The 17,574-nt window shown below is 38.3% G+C and overlaps 2 protein-coding genes across 2 annotated transcripts in view; one reads left to right on the forward strand and one right to left on the reverse strand.

Moving 5' to 3' along the window:
- SAMD3 (sterile alpha motif domain containing 3) overlaps positions 1-355 on the forward strand; it is a 37,345-nt gene extending 36,990 nt beyond the window's left edge. Inside the window, exon 9 of the mRNA XM_010574706.1 lies at positions 71-355. Coding sequence (XP_010573008.1) covers positions 71-355 — 285 coding nt within the window. The remainder of the gene's footprint in view (positions 1-70) is intronic.
- Positions 356-3,423: 3,068 nt separating this feature from the next.
- Positions 3,424-17,574, reverse strand: part of L3MBTL3 (l(3)mbt-like 3 (Drosophila)) — a 77,152-nt gene continuing 63,001 nt past the window's right edge. The window contains exons 17-21 of the mRNA XM_010574707.1: positions 16,801-16,965; positions 12,740-12,831; positions 7,673-7,836; positions 6,559-6,621; positions 3,424-4,162 (exon numbers count right to left, since the gene is read on the reverse strand). Coding sequence (XP_010573009.1) covers positions 4,019-4,162; positions 6,559-6,621; positions 7,673-7,836; positions 12,740-12,831; positions 16,801-16,965 — 628 coding nt within the window. The 3' untranslated portion in view covers positions 3,424-4,018. The remainder of the gene's footprint in view (positions 4,163-6,558; positions 6,622-7,672; positions 7,837-12,739; positions 12,832-16,800; positions 16,966-17,574) is intronic.

A 17,574-nucleotide genomic window follows, 5' to 3' on the forward strand; every position in this document is an offset into this window, starting at 1 on the left:
ACTTAATTCTCTTGACTGTTCACCAAAGCAATGCTGTGGCATCACTTGAAATATCCTTTTTTTAATTTAGGTAAAGGCAGTGACACCAGTGTTGGAAGTAAAAAATCCATTCAATGTGAATTCATGCGAGTTTGCCCTGTATGTAGGAAGAGAAGAGCTAACCCAGCTCAATGACTGCACCATGGCCCTGGCAGCACTGGTAGCTGCATTTCATGTGTTCGATATTCCATGCCCAAAGAGAATCCACAGGACGCTGAACTTCCTGGAGTCCCTGGTCTTTGAAGTGAGGAGGCCAGCATCCCTGCCCACCCAGGTAAAGAGAGGGCTGGAGGCACCCGAGTACCCCAGTATCTGATGGTGTACACAGCACTCGTCTCGTGAGCATTCGACATTTTGTCAAAATAAACCCCTTTGTTGTGAAGATAAATCAGTACCATTCTTTCTGGTGAAAGTGTATATATAACAGTTATGTTTAATAATGCCCTTTTTTAATTGTATTGGCTACTTTTTAAAAAATATAAAACCTAAGCATTTTCATATTTTAAATGGAAATTCTAGATCAGTCTAGAGGCACTAGAGATAAAATTTTCTAGATTACTGCATGTGTCATGTATTATTTTTCTATATGGAACATTTAACAAATTCAGGTAATATTTTGACTGTCAGAATTTAAAAAACACATTGTGAGCTTATGTGAGCACTTCACTGCTTCAGATGCTAATACAGTTAATGTTTTGAAGTGGCACAAATTAAAGATTTACTTGTTACCATAATAATTTCATTATATTATCATCACTGAAAGCCTACTAGAGTAATTTTTGTGTCTTGAAATGGTGGGCCTGATTTTTAATTTGCAGGATGATGAGTTTTCACTATTTTCTCCATGCATGAAACATTCTTCTTTAACATTAATCATGAATTTGCTAAATAGGGATTCTGAGATGAACTCTCAAAGCAGCAAGAATGACTTACCTGAGATGCTTCCACGTGCATTTGTAACCACAACTTTGGCACTGGGGAGAGAATGCCTCATTTTCTTTCTGAATTTCTTCCCCAGAACAAATCGGCCTTCTCCACGTGGTGACTCTCCTGTCTGCCCATGCAGAGCAGAGGCCCTCTCCTCTCCTCTCCCACAGCCTCCTCTTCTCCCTAACATGCTCCTCTTAACTCCTGCATGTCTGGAAATCCTAGGGGTTACTGCCTGACAGTGCACAGCTTCAGACAAGCGCCTAGTAATGGACAGTAGCAGCAGCCCGCAAACATGACCCATTGCATTAATTACAAATTAAAATGGCTTTTTATTAAAGCACTGCATTCTACTAAACACATCAATCTCCCACCAGTTCTAAAAATGTCTGTGTAGGCAAAGCAGCGTTTGTGGTCACCACAATTCTTTTAACACTCAAACACACAGCTTGGAAGACCCTGTGGAATGAGGGGAGATTGCTGCATTTAATGGCCAGACTCTCTTGCTAAAGTCTTAGGATTTTTCAAGTGGCTCGCATGGAAATCAGGGGACAACCTTTACCTGTGTGATAGCTGGGCTGCCTCCACCACAACATATGAAACAATACCAACTGCCATTTTAAAGATTCAGTAGGTCTCCTGAGTGTTTTTAGTTTTCAAGTGAATTTGTTGTGTGTAGTTTTTGTAACAGAGGTGGCTACACCCTGCTACCTCATCACATGAGATACAGAAGGATTATACATGTCCTCACTGTTGTGATAGCTGTATGAATAAAAAGCTGGGCTCTGTATAATTTCAGTGAGCTTCATTCTACATCTTGTAAACAGTATTAACTCAAACCCATTTCTTAAACCACAGTACTTTGTAAGTAGGTATATAAAAATTCAGGGAGGTGCTAACATCCCCAAGCAATCTCTGTCAAGAAGCAAATCTCTTCATTGGTTCTCACTCCGGGCTACAGAGCTGGCACACGAGAGAGACACAGAGGGTGAGGAAAAATAAACTACATGGAAGGACAGAAGGAAGGAAAACAAGAATTTGGCATTTTACTGATCTGTGTGGGCAACTTCAGCTTCTGCCAGTGACAAAATCCGGGTCCATAAATGGGATTCTGATTGTGACAGCAAGTGGCCTGTGAGCGTTAGGAGTAAGTGTTTAAGGAAAGGGCAGACAGCAGTAGCCAAGTTGCTCTTTTAAACTCATGGCCACACTGAGCTACAGTGAGGAATTATTCCACACCACCCTCGGGAATAGCCGGGTTCATCTGAGAATCCTGGGCACACACAAATGTAACAGACAGCTCCAGTTCAGGTTTTATTTGTATTGTAGTACAATAAGAGTGCAATTTGAATGTACAAATATTGAACAAAATCTAAAAATATTATTTATGCAATGTTATGGAAGGAAATTAACAGAGCAATGCAACTTACTTTATACTGACCCTGTTTCACCTCATACTATGGCAGGTACTACTCACCTACATGATCTGGAAGGGGCACAGGGAGTTCTTGGAATCTTAAGGAACTCCACCCAAAGAACAGCCTAGCAAAACCTGTGGGAAGATGTAAAATTCTCCCAGCTCTGTGCAACAGAAATGCTCTGCTTGTTCTCAACTCTAAAGGCTGAACAACTGCCCAAAGCAGTGCTAAGAAGAGGGCTGCCAAAAATCTTGATCCAACTCTTCTCTCTCTTCTTGCGAAACTAACATTCTGGAACAGTCCTCAATATACAGGTAGCTAGGCATTCTCTTATTTAAAGTGCATCTGGTTTACATCTTGCGTATATATACCAAGTGCAACCGCTTTCCCTGACAAATCATTATAATAATCCTCCAAGAAAGAAGGTTGCCTCTCCTAAGTACCTGCTGGTGGCATCTGCAGCCTGCTAATGACGCAGTGAAACGCACCTAGGATATGCTGATACACCAATATGCATTTAAGTATCCTTTTCCTCCGTGCTTTGTCTTTCCCCCATGCCTTACTCATTTAGAAATCAAGACTTTCCAACTAGGAAGTGGTGGGTGAAAGAATTCTCCCACCATTGGGAAAACAAACCTATGTTGAATATGAAGCCAGAGTAGCAGTCTTACCTTTAGCACACTGTTTTTCTCCACTGTTGTGGTAACTATACTGGAGACCAGCATGTGCAGACATGAATGAATATATTTTCTTTTTTGCTCATGTCCTTACCTCAAAATACATGTATTTTCCTTCATATGCTGAGGGACTGTAGCAGGCTCCCATGTAAAAGGCTGGGACTCTATTGTGCAGCATAAACGAAAAGTCTTCTATGAAGTCAAACTTTATTTTTCAATTGCAGCCTTCTCTATACTGATCTTTTGGTAAAATACATTAAAGATGCTGGTGGAAAAACTCACATAACATTTTTGTAATCGTGCAAAAGTAAAAACATTCAGTTATCAAAAAAGCATTATAATTTCAACCCCAACAAGGTTTGTTTTGTTACAAGCAAACAGACAGTTTTATAATCTGTAAAGTTATATGCTGTAGCATAAAGTGTCACGTATGTAACATTAAGTGTTTCATTTTTAAACTATGGCACAAATACGTATTAGCCATAACAGTCTCATCCGGCTACCTGTAGCCTAATTTTTGGCTAATCAGTTTTTATTTTGATAGTATGAAGTAAAAGCTTCTGAAAAGTAAAATGGATACATGAAGTAGAATTCAAGAATTCTTAGAAAATATTAATGTTCCCTTATATAATACAGCATAAATAATTAATGAACGTTTTCTTGATGTCCAAAGAAAGTTAGGGATCCTAACCATCCATGGAGAATTAGCGCCATTAGTTTGGTAAATAAGACTAGCTGACTCGGTTGTTACACAGTACCTTCTCAAAAGCTTGAACACTTCCCAGAAGGATTCAGATGTGTACTGGCTCTAGGAGAATATAAATAGTCCACCAGTGCTGAAGTTACGTGTCTTCCTTTCTGAGAGTCCTTACTCAACAGTTCTAGCAAGTCTTTGTGCTTTGAATAAAACATGAGCTCCAGTGGCGAAAGCTGGCTCGTACACATTTTCCATTATCTTCAAAGTTCATTGTGTGAGTTTTTCTCTGCAGCTTTGAACATCAGAATGGAATTAAAGATTTTTAGAGCTGGTCCCAGTTTAATGCTCATTATTTTGACTATGTCTGATTGGGTCATTAGCAGAAATGCTTCTCCATCAATTTGCTTTAAAAGAAAAAACACACAAAGCTATTAATAGGTCTGACAGTGCAGCAGTATAGATGTTTCAGAAAACATGAAAAGAAAATTCCCAGCAATTTCAGACAGTGTAAAGGAATGGCTAAATACAAACACTTTCAAATGCTTTCATGAGAGCTTTGATTTCAACCTTTTAGACAGATCAGCTAGTCCAAAAGAACAGGATGATGATCTTCTTTCTGCTTGAAAACAACTGTCTGGCTAATTTTTAGCTAACCAGTTCTTATTTTCATACTGACAGTATAAAGTATAAGCTATTGAAAAGTAAAATGGGTAAATGAAGTAGAATTCAACTGTACTGCAGCACAGTAATGCTTTTTAACATCTTAGCTACTCTTTTTATGCAAGTGTCCATACAAAAGCTTCTGGATTTCACTCCCAGCTACAGAACTGGAACCCTCTTCAGTCTACCCCTTTCTGTTCATTAAAGAGCAAATTAAAACAAATTTGGTCCCCGATGTAAACAGGGGCCAGACTACATAAAACTGCCTCTTTGACACAAACACGACTTTTCAAAACACTGAATATTTTTTCAGCCAGCTTTGTAGTGTTGCTATTTTAATAAACATTACAGGTGAATATTCTCCTGTAGGCAAATTGTTCTGTCAGCAGGAGTGCTAAATCTGAACATGAAGAGCCACAAGGCCCTTACTTCCAAGGGCTTCAAGGGGCCAATGCTTCTTGTGTAAACTTCAGGTCACTTAGGTATCTATAGAAAGTTTTCAGTGAAACATAACCAGGATAGCTAGGCCTAAAAGCCAACTGTGGTTAAATCGTGAGCACTGCTTAGGCTTAAAGATACCAATTTGAGATAAAAACAGTGTAATTAAGTTCCGGTTGGACTAGAAGACAAGCTTTCTGAATCAGACACACTGCAAAGGAAGCCTGCAAGGTACCTCCCAGCACTGCAAGTTGTGGAACAGTGCAGTGAGAACAGCATCACGCAGTTACCACAGTTTCTACTCATTTCGTGCACAAAGCCAGCCAGCCTGGGTGGGCTCGGAACCAGAAGTGGGCTAATGTGGGGGTGCCCAGCTTTCTGCAGCACCTTAATATATGCAGGATGAGGGTTCACTTCCACAGCAGAAATCTGAACCAGCACCTTCTACCTACTGAAAGACTTACTGATGCCAGCCAGTCCATGCTGGTTGGTCTCACTGGGAGCAGTTTAATTTACTGCTCACAAACAAAGCCTGAGAGGCTGAATCCTAAGGAGGGGAAGTATTTTCTTACACCTCTGAGAATGAAAGTGTTTAGGATTCATCCATCTCTGTGGCACTTCCCACCCACTGACTTGATTAGCAGTATGCCAGCTTTTATTGATCTTAAATTCATTGGTGAGACGCCCTAAGTGATATATGGGATGATCTAGGCCTGCATACCTGCTGCAACTGTAAGATGCCTAACATCTAAGCAAGTGCAAAATGCCCAGAGATGCAGCCTGTCAGTTCTTTGATATGTAACTATAATAGTCATTACAATTTACAGCACAGCCTGAAAACTTTTGTTGCAGGAGATGAGCAGGCCATCTGTATGCATCTTCCTCAGGAGGTGCCTTCTCAAGTTTAAGTACCAGAAAGGCTGGCTGACTTGGGATATTACAGTATCAGATTCTGCCCATTCAGGTGGCCTCACTGGGATAATCACCTGAACTATTCACTCTGGCAATTTGTAACAAAACAGCCTTCTTGAAACTAAGCATTAAGAGGAGTAACAAACCTCAGAGGAAAAGAAAAAGCCGACCTAGTTTATAAAGGCCTATTGTACCTAAAAGCCCTATCACTTCCTAATGACAACTTTGGCACAACAATCTTCTCAGACACCAGAAGGGCATGCCTGGCGTGCTTACGAACAGAGTCCACACTCTTCTGAACCTCATCACAAGCCTTCAGATCTTCTCACTTCCCGCACACTCAAATCATATTCGTAAACTGGCTGTATCAGGAGGAAGAGCATCAAGAGCTAAGTGGTGGTTATCTTGAACCACTGCTCTGTTTTATTTTACTTATTAACATCCTGCAGAACTAAAATAACATACTTCTAAATTTCCTCAAACCAGATTAAGAGAGAACAGTAGTAAATCACGAAGTTCCTCATCTTCTACCATTAGTTCTAAGTAATTTCAGTTGCAGTAACAAAGCTAAAGGAGCATGAGAGACCTGGCTGACACTTAGCTAGTTTTATCTTCTTTACTTCCTTCCCACTCCATGACCTGCACACCAACCTAATCTTCGATACATTTGCATCTGACTTTAAACATGTATCTCATCCTACTACTTTATATGTATTTTTAATGATGACATAAAATTAATCTTTCCACCAAGCTTTGTACTTTGTGTCTTTTTGAAATAAAATTCACCCACCTCGTCTTTAAACACCTTGCCATGTTCTTCACATCCTGGTAAACTCCGTATAAATTCAGAGACCTGCCACCAAAGTATACAACAAAAGATTTAGTAAGACCAGTGTTTTCTCAAAACAGTCTTAAAGGTTGACAATCATTAAAGTTTTTTAGCTATTGTTTTTACAGCCTCATATTAGGTGTCCCACCTTCTTCTGTAAGTGCATAGAGTCACGCAGCTGGGTTTTTAAGGAGAGGATTCACAAAATCTACAAAGTAAAAGATCACGTGCCACTTTTGTCCACAGGACATCAAAGAGTGGGATATGGCTGCTCCCTCAAAATTACTCAGGTTATTCTATCCATGCAGATGCAGAACCATGAACCTTTTCTTTGTGAATCACTTCTCACAAACCAAAACGGTTGCTGCCTTCCTCTTCTTTTTGTTTTACAGCACAGAGATTAGCAAATCCTTTTTCAAAGTTTATGCTTCTTTTTTCTCTGATTAGAGCATATCCAACTGTCCCAGGTGCAGAAAACTGCCTTAGCCATAGGTACTTCTGAAAGTAAAGCAGGGACTAGACCCTGTCTGTCCAAGCATTATTAAATACTTTAACAGTGACAGGGCTTTAATCTTGAAATCAGGTGTCACGGCCTGACTATATTCATACCGTTCCTCTCTGCACTATATCCTCATCCTCCAAAACAGTGTGCCACATCCGAACTATGTACCAGGAATAACTCCTTGGTCCATGCTGACCCCTAAACCATTCCTCCAGAATGTTTGTGTGGGTGCTAGATGTTATTAGTGTAGACCTTGATCACCTGATCTGCTGGGCCATACATTCAGCACTTTTCTTTCCCTTTTTAACCCCAGTGAATATTTATATATACACACACATACATGTTTATCTATATCTATACCTGTCTATACACATATGAATTAATACTTACTGTTTCCAAGGCTGGGTAGCACCTGAACGGGCATTTTGGGGATCTGTTACATTAGGTCTGGCTGACTCTAATCCTCTGAGTACTAATGCATTATTGTTAATCTATGGCGCTAATCTAAAGCTCTGAATCAACCACGACTTCAAGGGCAGTGGCAGTGAGATAGAAGATACAGGGGAAACCTACCTCATCTGTACTCCATTTAGAAACTTTACTGGCTGGGATCCCAGCTACACTTGGAAGGAGCTTGCTCTGCTGTTCCCAGCGCAAGGGTAGGCCAGGGATTTGCAACTTGGAAGACACAATAACTGGTTGAGAAAGAAGCCTCTGTGTGCTGGGTTCTTCAGTATCTTCAACAACAGGAAGCAACAAACAAGCATTAAATCCCTCCGTCAGTGATGAGATCAGTCACAGTAAAAGCACATTCATTTCCATTGCTATATATGGGCCTCCCTACACTAGCTGTACAGTTGTGCTTACACCAGAATTAGAGGAATACCATGACTGTTCTTCCACTAGTATGTCTGTGATTATATTGTGTCTATATAAATGTAACTACTCTTACACGGAAAAAGTCTCTTCCAACACAACACAATCCTATGCCAACCCAACTGTTGACGTACCATAGGCCAAATAATTTTATATATTTTGATACAATAAATCACACCCACATTTAATAGTTGTACAGTAGTACAAGAGCTAACTTAATTCCAGGGTTGAGCTGTTATAACTTCATCAAAAGCAGCACTGCACTGATACAAAATTCCAAGTGAATCAGTTGTACAGTTCCGGCCCACACAACATTTATGCCTCATCCACAACAAAATGTTTTTCAGCTCTTCTGAGGAAAAACCACAAATGTCTGCAAATTCCCCATTCCCACTTTAACGGAATGTTTTATTTGGAGAATAACATTTAACTCCTCTATGCTGCTATGGGTTTTTTTACAAGGTCATTTCCCTTTTTATCTCACTTATCCATAATGGAAGGAATGAGCTCCCATCCCACCGGCCTCAAAGATAACGTACTGGTGGGAGGGTGGCTTCAGCCACATGCCACTGTTGCTGCTGCTTTCTGCAGAGCAGCAGCAGTTGCAGATGTGTGTAGGAGGAAAGAGGGAAAAGGCATCCCTCGAATGATGTCAAACTGCGCAAGAGATCTACGTTCATTTAGGTCCATTGCAAATGCAAAAGCAACATGCCTGCTATGAACTCAGCCCTGAATGCTTCCCAGTTGCTGAGTGAAAATGTGGAAAACCTCTGGAATTCATTTCTGAATGAAAAAGCCAACAAAGAACCTATGCTTAATGTTCCTTACTAACATGGCTTCATGCAATCACTCACAAATCCCTGTGCTATTTTTGTTTGTATCACTCACTTCTATTACAGCTCCATTCTATTTCCATTTTTGGGAAGCTGCTATTATTCACAGTACTCCCCTCTCCTTACTGTTCTAGTTTTCATACATTTGTGCCCAACAACTAGGGTACAAATTCCTATTACAGATTTTTGCCAGCACAGTGGGACTGGTCTAGAATACATAATGTGGCCAATATAGGATATGATTACATTTGCTTGTGTTGTTCTGCTCCTCTAGCTTAAATTTTTGTTACTTTCAAGAGTTACCCGCATTTTATATCAATGTCCATTATTTAGAAGTTGACTCTTAAGCCATTTAGTCAGTATTGTCAGCCCACTGATTAAATTTTTAAATAGATTCCTTAATTTTTTCCTAGCATCATACTCATACTCTTGGAAGTGAGTTCCCTAAATGTCTGTTTACACTTCACTGTTGTTCTTCAAATGTTCCTTACGAGTTTCTACTACTACTACAAATCTCAGTGAAAAAGAAAAGAGTCTTGTAAGGCAGCAAGCATGCTGAATATAAACCCTATTTTACCAAATAGTAGCTTTCTCATTGTTCCCTTGAATCCCCTCCCCATCCTTAACCCGATTTTTTCTTTCTAAAAAAGGTCTCTTAAGAGTTGAAAATACAAGTATTTAGCTATTTTTTTTGTTTTCCATTCACAAAACATGTAATACATTGATATTGTAACATAAACAGCAGACGAAAATACTGCGTGAACAAAATTCCAAGCAAATTGCACTCCGTTTTTGCACATGTTTAAACATATGCATACTTAAAAGCATACAGGTACATGCATACTGAGTAGCAGCAATGACAGCTAAGGTTACCTATCTATCCCATATATCTCTATTTTCAATAGTTTACAGCTGTGTCAAAGCCTAACAGTTCCAGATGAAAAATCTATGGTGGGCATCTGTCCATGCTGCGTTTTTTTTGAAAACTTCAAGCAAAGACAGGTCAGCTGGTTATCAATGAGGTTAGCAGAAAATAAGTTCACTAATGTGACACTGCATGATGCTAAATTGTGTACTCCAGCTATTCACATTCAAGAGCTCTATTTACTGACATGGAAAGGAATGCAGTGCCTAATGCCTTTGAGGATGTGGGCAAAAATGCCTCTGCCTCTGAGCCTGCATCTTATCTGCCTCACAGGTAAGATGAACAGCACAAAAGGAGCATGTAAAGTGCCAATTTACCCAACCAGATGGAGGGAAAGAAAAACAAAAAGTCCCCAACCCTGCATGAAGTATAACCACATCCCTGACAAAAGGAAGTTTAGGTTTAGCATGGGTAACTTCTTGCAAAAGACAGTGCAAAGCACAGTATTTAGGCTACAAACTATGGCTGTAATACCACACATCTAAAAGTTCTCCCTACCGTCATGCTCTGGTATTCCTTGCTCTGCAAGCCCTGTTTCCCATACAGAGGCAATCTGTGTCTGTGGGCCAGAGAAAGCAGGTGATGTATTCCAATTTCTGTCTCAATTTGGACATTTAGGAGAACAGTAACTTGAGGTGCACCATGGGTTAGCCAGTTTTATCACAGAGCCACAAAGAGCTCCTTGAACCACGTGAGGAAACAAAATCTGCTTGCCAGCTCTGTGCGAGATAGCAGAGCCAGATGCAGTAAATTCACACTTTTAACTCTGACCACCGTTGTCCTCTGCTGGCATTTTGCTTCAGCATCAGCCCACCTGCCTCTACATTCCTCTTCATACTTAATGTCACCTTGTTATCCCTGCACAACTGCAATTATTTTAGCTTGAGCTTTCCTTGACTATGATAGCAAATGATCCATTTTCATCTTAACGATTAAGTATTATGGCACATTTAAACAAATAATGGCACAAAATTATGTGCATAAAAAGGAGGTATAAAAGGATAACTTTGTTAAACAATAATGTAAGAAAGTGTTCTAGTTTTATAAACCTAATTATGCAAGACCCTACACCAAAATGTATCTTACTAAGCAGAGCTTCTTGGTGAAACTTTATCCTAATAGTCAATTCTGCCAAACTCAAAATGCTTCACAAAATCAGGCCAATTTTCTTAGAATAAAAAAAGAACTGCAGACAATTTAAAATGCTCCGAACTATTTGATTTTAAATTTTTTGTACTGTGTTATACAATGCAAAGTCAACATCAAAACATTATGTTCCCATTCTGCTGAAACAAAATACTTCAAATGGCCAAAACCTCTTTCTTTCATCTGCTTTAGAGAGATTCTTCTTTTAATGCTTCATTTTCTCCAGAATTCTGAACTACATCATGTTTAAAAACACCGTAGGAACCTGGATTTTTTTTACACCTTTTGCACAGCTCTTGTAATAGATGGAACCTTTCATAGTTCACACACTCTTCAGAGTGCCTCTTAGATCTATCTGAAAAGCGCTGGCAGACAAATGATGCTTTAAGATAAAAGAAATTTATCAGAGGTTAATAATTGAAAATAAAACACTACCCTAATTTTATCTTTACACAATGGTCTACTAGTCTCCAAGAATTTCCTGGGTTTTACAAGGATGAGCTCACTTAAGAAATGTAGCTCCAGTCTCAAGATTTTTGATGAAAGCCTTACAAATTTTGTGTTGCACAACAAATTACTGAAGAAAAAAATCTAAAAATTTAAGGAATTAAATTATGAAATCAAGACATTTAGCTTCTCATTGAACTTGCATGAGTTAATAAAATTATTGCAGCAAAAGCTGCACTGAAACAATACACTGACTCAGTCCAATAACTAGCCTGACATACTAAATTTCACACATGCAAAATAATTGTCAAATATAAGACTATGACATTCTGGTTTTGCGCTGTATTCTTTCTAAACAATGAGGATAAAAATTAATAATGAACAGCTCCTTCAACCTGTCCAGCTGGACCAGTGAACAGCCAAGAGTTTTGACACAGCAGTACACACAACCGTACAGAATCACTGAACCAAAGAAAAGTCCATGTTGGAAGGGACCTTTGGAGACCGTATGATGCAACCTTCTGTTAAGAGTAGGGCATTAGACTAAGTTACCCAGGGCTCTGTCAAGCCAAGTCCTAAATACTTCCAGCAAGAGAGATTCCACCTCTTTTCTGGGCAGCCTATTCCAATTGTTCTCATGGTGAGAAGCTTCTTCATTATATTCAGACAGAATTTCCCCTGAAGCAACTTGTGTCAATTCCCTTTTTTCCCCACCACTGCGCATCCTGGAGGAGAGGGTACCTCCATCTTCTCTGTAACTACCTTTTAGTTACTGGAGGACCGTGGCTAGGTTCCTCCAAGCCTTCCCTTCCCAAATTCCTTCAACCTTTCTTTGTATGTCAAGTCCTTCAACCACCTAATCATCTCGGTGGCCCTCCACTGGACTGTCTCCAGTTTTTCAGTGAAGTAAAAATTTTAGCCATCCCTCTGTAAAACTCATGAAAAAGAAAGGGCCCATTCTGTGTATGGGCTGCTGTATCAGACTGCACAACAGACTGAGGTTGGGTTGAGTAAGTCAGCTTAAATTTGCATTATGCCTGTAATGTGTAAATGCTTTAACTTTCTTTCAAGACACTTCTGAAGCAATAAGCAAACGTTATACCTTTACAACTCAGACTGGTTTAATTACCTATTTTTAAAAGTCAGTGAAAAAAATATTCTTGAAATGAAACTTTTTATACCAGTATACATTTTGCATTCATCTTTACAACTGCAATAAAGTTCTTGGCAAAGCCTTTGATGATTACAAGATAAAGAAACACAGTGTTAAAAGTGTTGCTGTCAAATTTTTGGACACAAATAGTGAATGTGGAAGATAAGTTGCAATGTAGTTTCATGAAGAATTTCAGAAAGTATCATGTTTTTTAGTTCTGCAGGTTTTAATATGAAACAAAGGAAATACTGTCAATTTACCTTTAAACTCATTTGAAATGAGCAACTTATTTTCTGTCTCCTCTTCTTCACACTCTTTGTTCTTTATGGAGTCCTTTGTTTGTAGTACTCCACTGAGGAAAACAAGATGTTCATTTTTTATTAATACATCATAAAAATCACTAAGCACGATGACATCTCTTGCTAACAATGCTATTAACACACCAGGATTCACACACAAAGGATGTTGTAGCATCATAAAATAAAAAAAAAAGAGAGGACCTAACTTCTGACTTACGCAGATGCCATGACTACTGGACATGAATTTTGCAATGAAGTCTCAAGAGTAGTGTAAACTAAGTTACATGAATCATATCAACACACTTCATAACTGAAACTGGAAAATGTACAAATGAAGGCAGTGGATGTGTCCACAGCAGAAGATGGGAAGAGTGAAGAACACATATATAGCTGCATCTCCTACAAAGCCTTACTGGTTATCCAGGCCATTTTCAGGAGCTGTCTGAAACAACGCTTACTCCTTTTTCTCTGCCCAACCTTCATCTTCACCCCACACCAACTCCAGCACTATATGGACACACTGTTGTGCAGCTGTTAATGATCCCACTGAAAATATCTGTATTCTTTTGTAAATGTTTTTGCATTACTTCTCATCCAGCTAAAAGAGCCGCTAGTTGCCTGCTGCCTGTGGCTGCTCCCTCAGCTCTGCCAGCCCAAACATTTGCAAAGAGGGAATGACTTCCCCCTATTGAGAAAAATGGGGCAAGAGAGGTGGAAACAAGTGAACTTCTCAAAGAGGGGTGGGGTGTATTTGCATCTTAAAAGTCAGCCCCTGGGAAGATCCTTTTCAAACTCTGCCTTCAGAAGGTATTTCAAGTCTGCTTTCTTACAGAAATGAAGCTTATATGAACTTGCTGACATTATCTGTGTATTTATTTCCTTCTGCTTTTGAGAACTTGACAACACTTTGGCCAGTTCTCACTAAACCATCACAGATGGTGAGCTCTAAGAGATTCTGAGCATGTAATGAACATTTTCTAAAAATAGGCACCAGACAATGGTCTTAAAGTCAAGACTACAAGAAAGCCCACTACACAAACTCATGCTTTACTATCTACCAGAGAAGCAGTCAACAAGAACCCCTTTACAAATGTCCCAAACACAGATAAAAAGCCAAACTAGAGCTAACACCTTGTTAGATGTCAAGATTAGCTAACCTCAAAACACAAATCCACAGAAAAACCAGACCTGTTTAAATCCATTGTTTACATTTATACTATTATATACAATCTATATATTAAATACCATTTATAGTATTAAATACAAGTAAGCATTTGGGAATAAATCAGCTAGGAGCTGCAAGGTCACTGACATCAACAGAAATATGTTCCACACACTACTAATGGTGCAAAATGAACACAACAAACCAGAAAATCCAGCCTTTGTAGTATGGTAGGGCACAAATAGTAATGGTATAACAAGCAAGGCCAGTGGAATGCATACAGCAGGCATGCCTTCTTGTGCTGTAAAGAACTTCTCCACAGTATCTTCCTCAGAAACATCACCTGCATTTATTTAATTTAAAATTATCTTCCTAACCTCCACAAACACAGAAAACTTCTAAAGTAAGATGCTACAAAGTAGTGCAATTAATTCCAAAGCCAAAGTAAATGATTACTGTAATTCAGCATAAGGAAGAGAGATCACCAAAACCTGTGAGGAAACATGTATCTTCCTATTTTCTTGAGGACAGTTTTCATAGCAACATACATCCAGAAATTTTATCTCACTAGTTAAATACAAGATAGTATCATGAATTGAAGGTTTTGGGGATGGGGTTGGAAGATAAATTGAATTTTCTTTTAAGAGGTAGTACCATTTGACTCCCAAGCCTGAGTGTTCACCTTCATTCCTTCATTGTAATTATTTCCAGAGTTGACTTCCTATTACAGTGAAATTCTTTTGCTACTCTGAAGATAGTATAAAGATACTTTCAAATTAAAATTGAATATGCTGTAGGCATGTAATTTTTATCTTGATTTTTAATCTCAGGAACATTCCAGAGGGACAGACTGCAGTTTTTACACACATATTTTTGCAAACCAAAATTTTCTAGTATAATGGTTTGTATGCACAGATACCTCTTACTAGTTAAAAAAAAAAAGGAAGATAAGGAGTAAGTGGAACTGGAGATTAGCTGAGTACCACTTAGATTTAACACAACAAAATAAATCTCATGGTTGGCTTCATATGAGGTTGGCTCCTCCATCAAGGGCTTCTATGAAACAAAAGATTACCTGGAATATGAAGGTATACACAACTGTACTGAAGACAAACATAATTAAATCCACACTACAAGCACTGCAGCTAAAGAACACGCAAGTATACGTATCTATGTCTTCAATTATGCACGTGTACTTTGACTACACATCTAAAAAGATCCACTGGGTATTGCAATAACCAGATGCTCAATATTTTATAGCTATAGCAGTTCATATATACCAAATGTGAACACTATTTTTCACACCTTTTTCAAAGGAAGTTTATTCATCTAAAAGTTCTATCTGACTATCATGGATACATAAAGAATGTGGAAAGCTAGATGATAAAATGCAGATAGTCATTGGTGTATTCAAACAGTTCAAATACAAACTGCAAAGCCTCTGGGTAGTTCAAAGTTGGCACAAGGCTATTATTCTCTTAATGAAAATGACTCAATACAGTGAACAGATAGCACATGTATTGGTTATTTTAGGTCTTCATAAAGATAACACCCTATAAAAAATGAAAGAAAAAAATTGTTCTTCAATTAATTTTAAGAGATAGTCTGTAAAGTCAAAGTTTATTTCTAAAAAAAGATGAATTTACTACAGCTGCGGTTAAAGTGATGAATGACAACTATTATTTAACAGAGGTTATTTCAAAACCACACACAAAACTGTCTTCTGTCTTTTTTTGCTGTTTAAATTCACTTGAGTATGACTAGTGAATGCTATTTATTTGTGGTATAGAAATTATATCAACACTGCCTGATGCTCCTACTAGACCTTTTTCAATACAATTTGACCACTATCACCTGACTGAAATAACGTGAGAGTGTTCTAAAGAAAAGCTGACCAATTTTAAAAGATGCAAAAAGCTACACATTAAATTTTATTTTGTTTTTTGATTAGTACAGGTTTTTGGAATAAAGGAAACAATTAGTTCAGAAAAGAAGAAAAAAAAATCTAGTGGAAAAAGGAAGGGAAATCGTAAAACACTGCCAGATCTGGTTAACCCAATTTGAAAAAAATTAAAAAAAAAAAAAAAATCTTGCAGAGGAGTTTCAGAGGATTTAATTGATTCTTAATAAAACAGTTAAGTTTCAATCATCAGCTTTACTGTGAGGTATTTACCGTATAATACTAACTCTCCAAAGTCTCTCAAGACACTATTATTGCTAACACTACAGTTCACGTATTATGAACATATGATAATGTAGCTGATGTAAATATAAAACAAATGACACTTCTGGTTCCAGGGTGTCTTCTATTTCTGTACAAAAATAGCCAATAAAATAATGCACTGATACTCTAACTAATTAAAAATGTAGGGAACTCTATTGCCTCACATATCCCTATGAAAACACTGAATCGTATCTTCGTAGTTTCAAAGATGGCCTTTTTATACCATAAATATTATTTTCCAGTGCAAGCTTGGAAACTACCTCATGACATTTTTTGTCAAAAAGATACTGCAAATCCTAGTTAAGGAATTACTTCTCATTTTTAAATGTAGGTACATATTTGTACATATACAATAACATATTTGTACACAGAGGCAGGGAAGAAGGATCTCAACTTTCAAACATTTCTCTGTCTTGTAGTATTTTTCCTCTCCTCTCTGATATGCATTTCTTAAATACATTGTGACACTCCCTTCCCCCCTATTTCTAATATAATGACAGCTGCAGAACTTCCATGTCCTTCCCCACTGCTTCCAAGAGTTCCACGGACAAATCACTGTACTGCATTGCCTGGTAAGTTGTATTTTAAACGGACCGACTCCAAACAACGTGTACTTTGAAAGGAACTTATAGTTACCCAGGTGCTTTCTTTTCTTTTACATCACATAACAGGGGCTTCTTGCTAGGAGATTTACTTTCTGCATCTTCCTGCTTAGTTGTTTCTGGTCCAGTTTTCCCAGATGATCGATTGTGAGCTGAAGATTTCATACCTACATGACCAGGGCTGGGGCATTTTCTGTCACTGTTTAAAACAAATTAACAAAATGTTTAAAACTGAAAGCAGCTGATCTGTTGTTCAACTTATTTTCTCTATGGGTAAAGAGTCCTTAGATTGAAGATAGACAAGGGTTTTGTTTGTTTTAAGAAACACAGAAGTTATCTGTTACCAGCAAAATTGCATACTTGGGATTTTTAGAAATCACAATACAGAAATCACTCTCTTCCCCATGAAATAAAAGGTAAAATGTTTAGGCAATTCAACAGGAACAGAATTTGCCTAATGTTATTTTTGATAATAAGCTATCTACTTCAAATATTTGTAAAACACAAGAAAAGTCTGAAGTATCATTTTCCTCCTATCCCTTCTCTCCCTTCCATGATATAACCGCTGTGCAGCCAGGACCCTTTAAAAATGTTATGCAGTCTCTTCATTGGGACAATGAAAAAAGTAGCACTTGACACAGTCCCTGTCACAGAGAACATTGCTCAAACTGCTGCGGGCTTCACTGGAATGGTATCCACGCTACCTGTCAGAGGGTAATTAAGTCACTTCAGATTTCTACAACCCTACATTTATAAGAACAATCAAACCAGGCAGCGCTCTTTGGCAGCTGAATATTTTGGTTTTTAA

This window comes from Haliaeetus leucocephalus, unplaced genomic scaffold (genome assembly GCF_000737465.1).
Source record: "Haliaeetus leucocephalus isolate CR32 unplaced genomic scaffold, Haliaeetus_leucocephalus-4.0 Scaffold450, whole genome shotgun sequence".
Classification (NCBI taxonomy): domain Eukaryota; kingdom Metazoa; phylum Chordata; class Aves; order Accipitriformes; family Accipitridae; genus Haliaeetus; species Haliaeetus leucocephalus.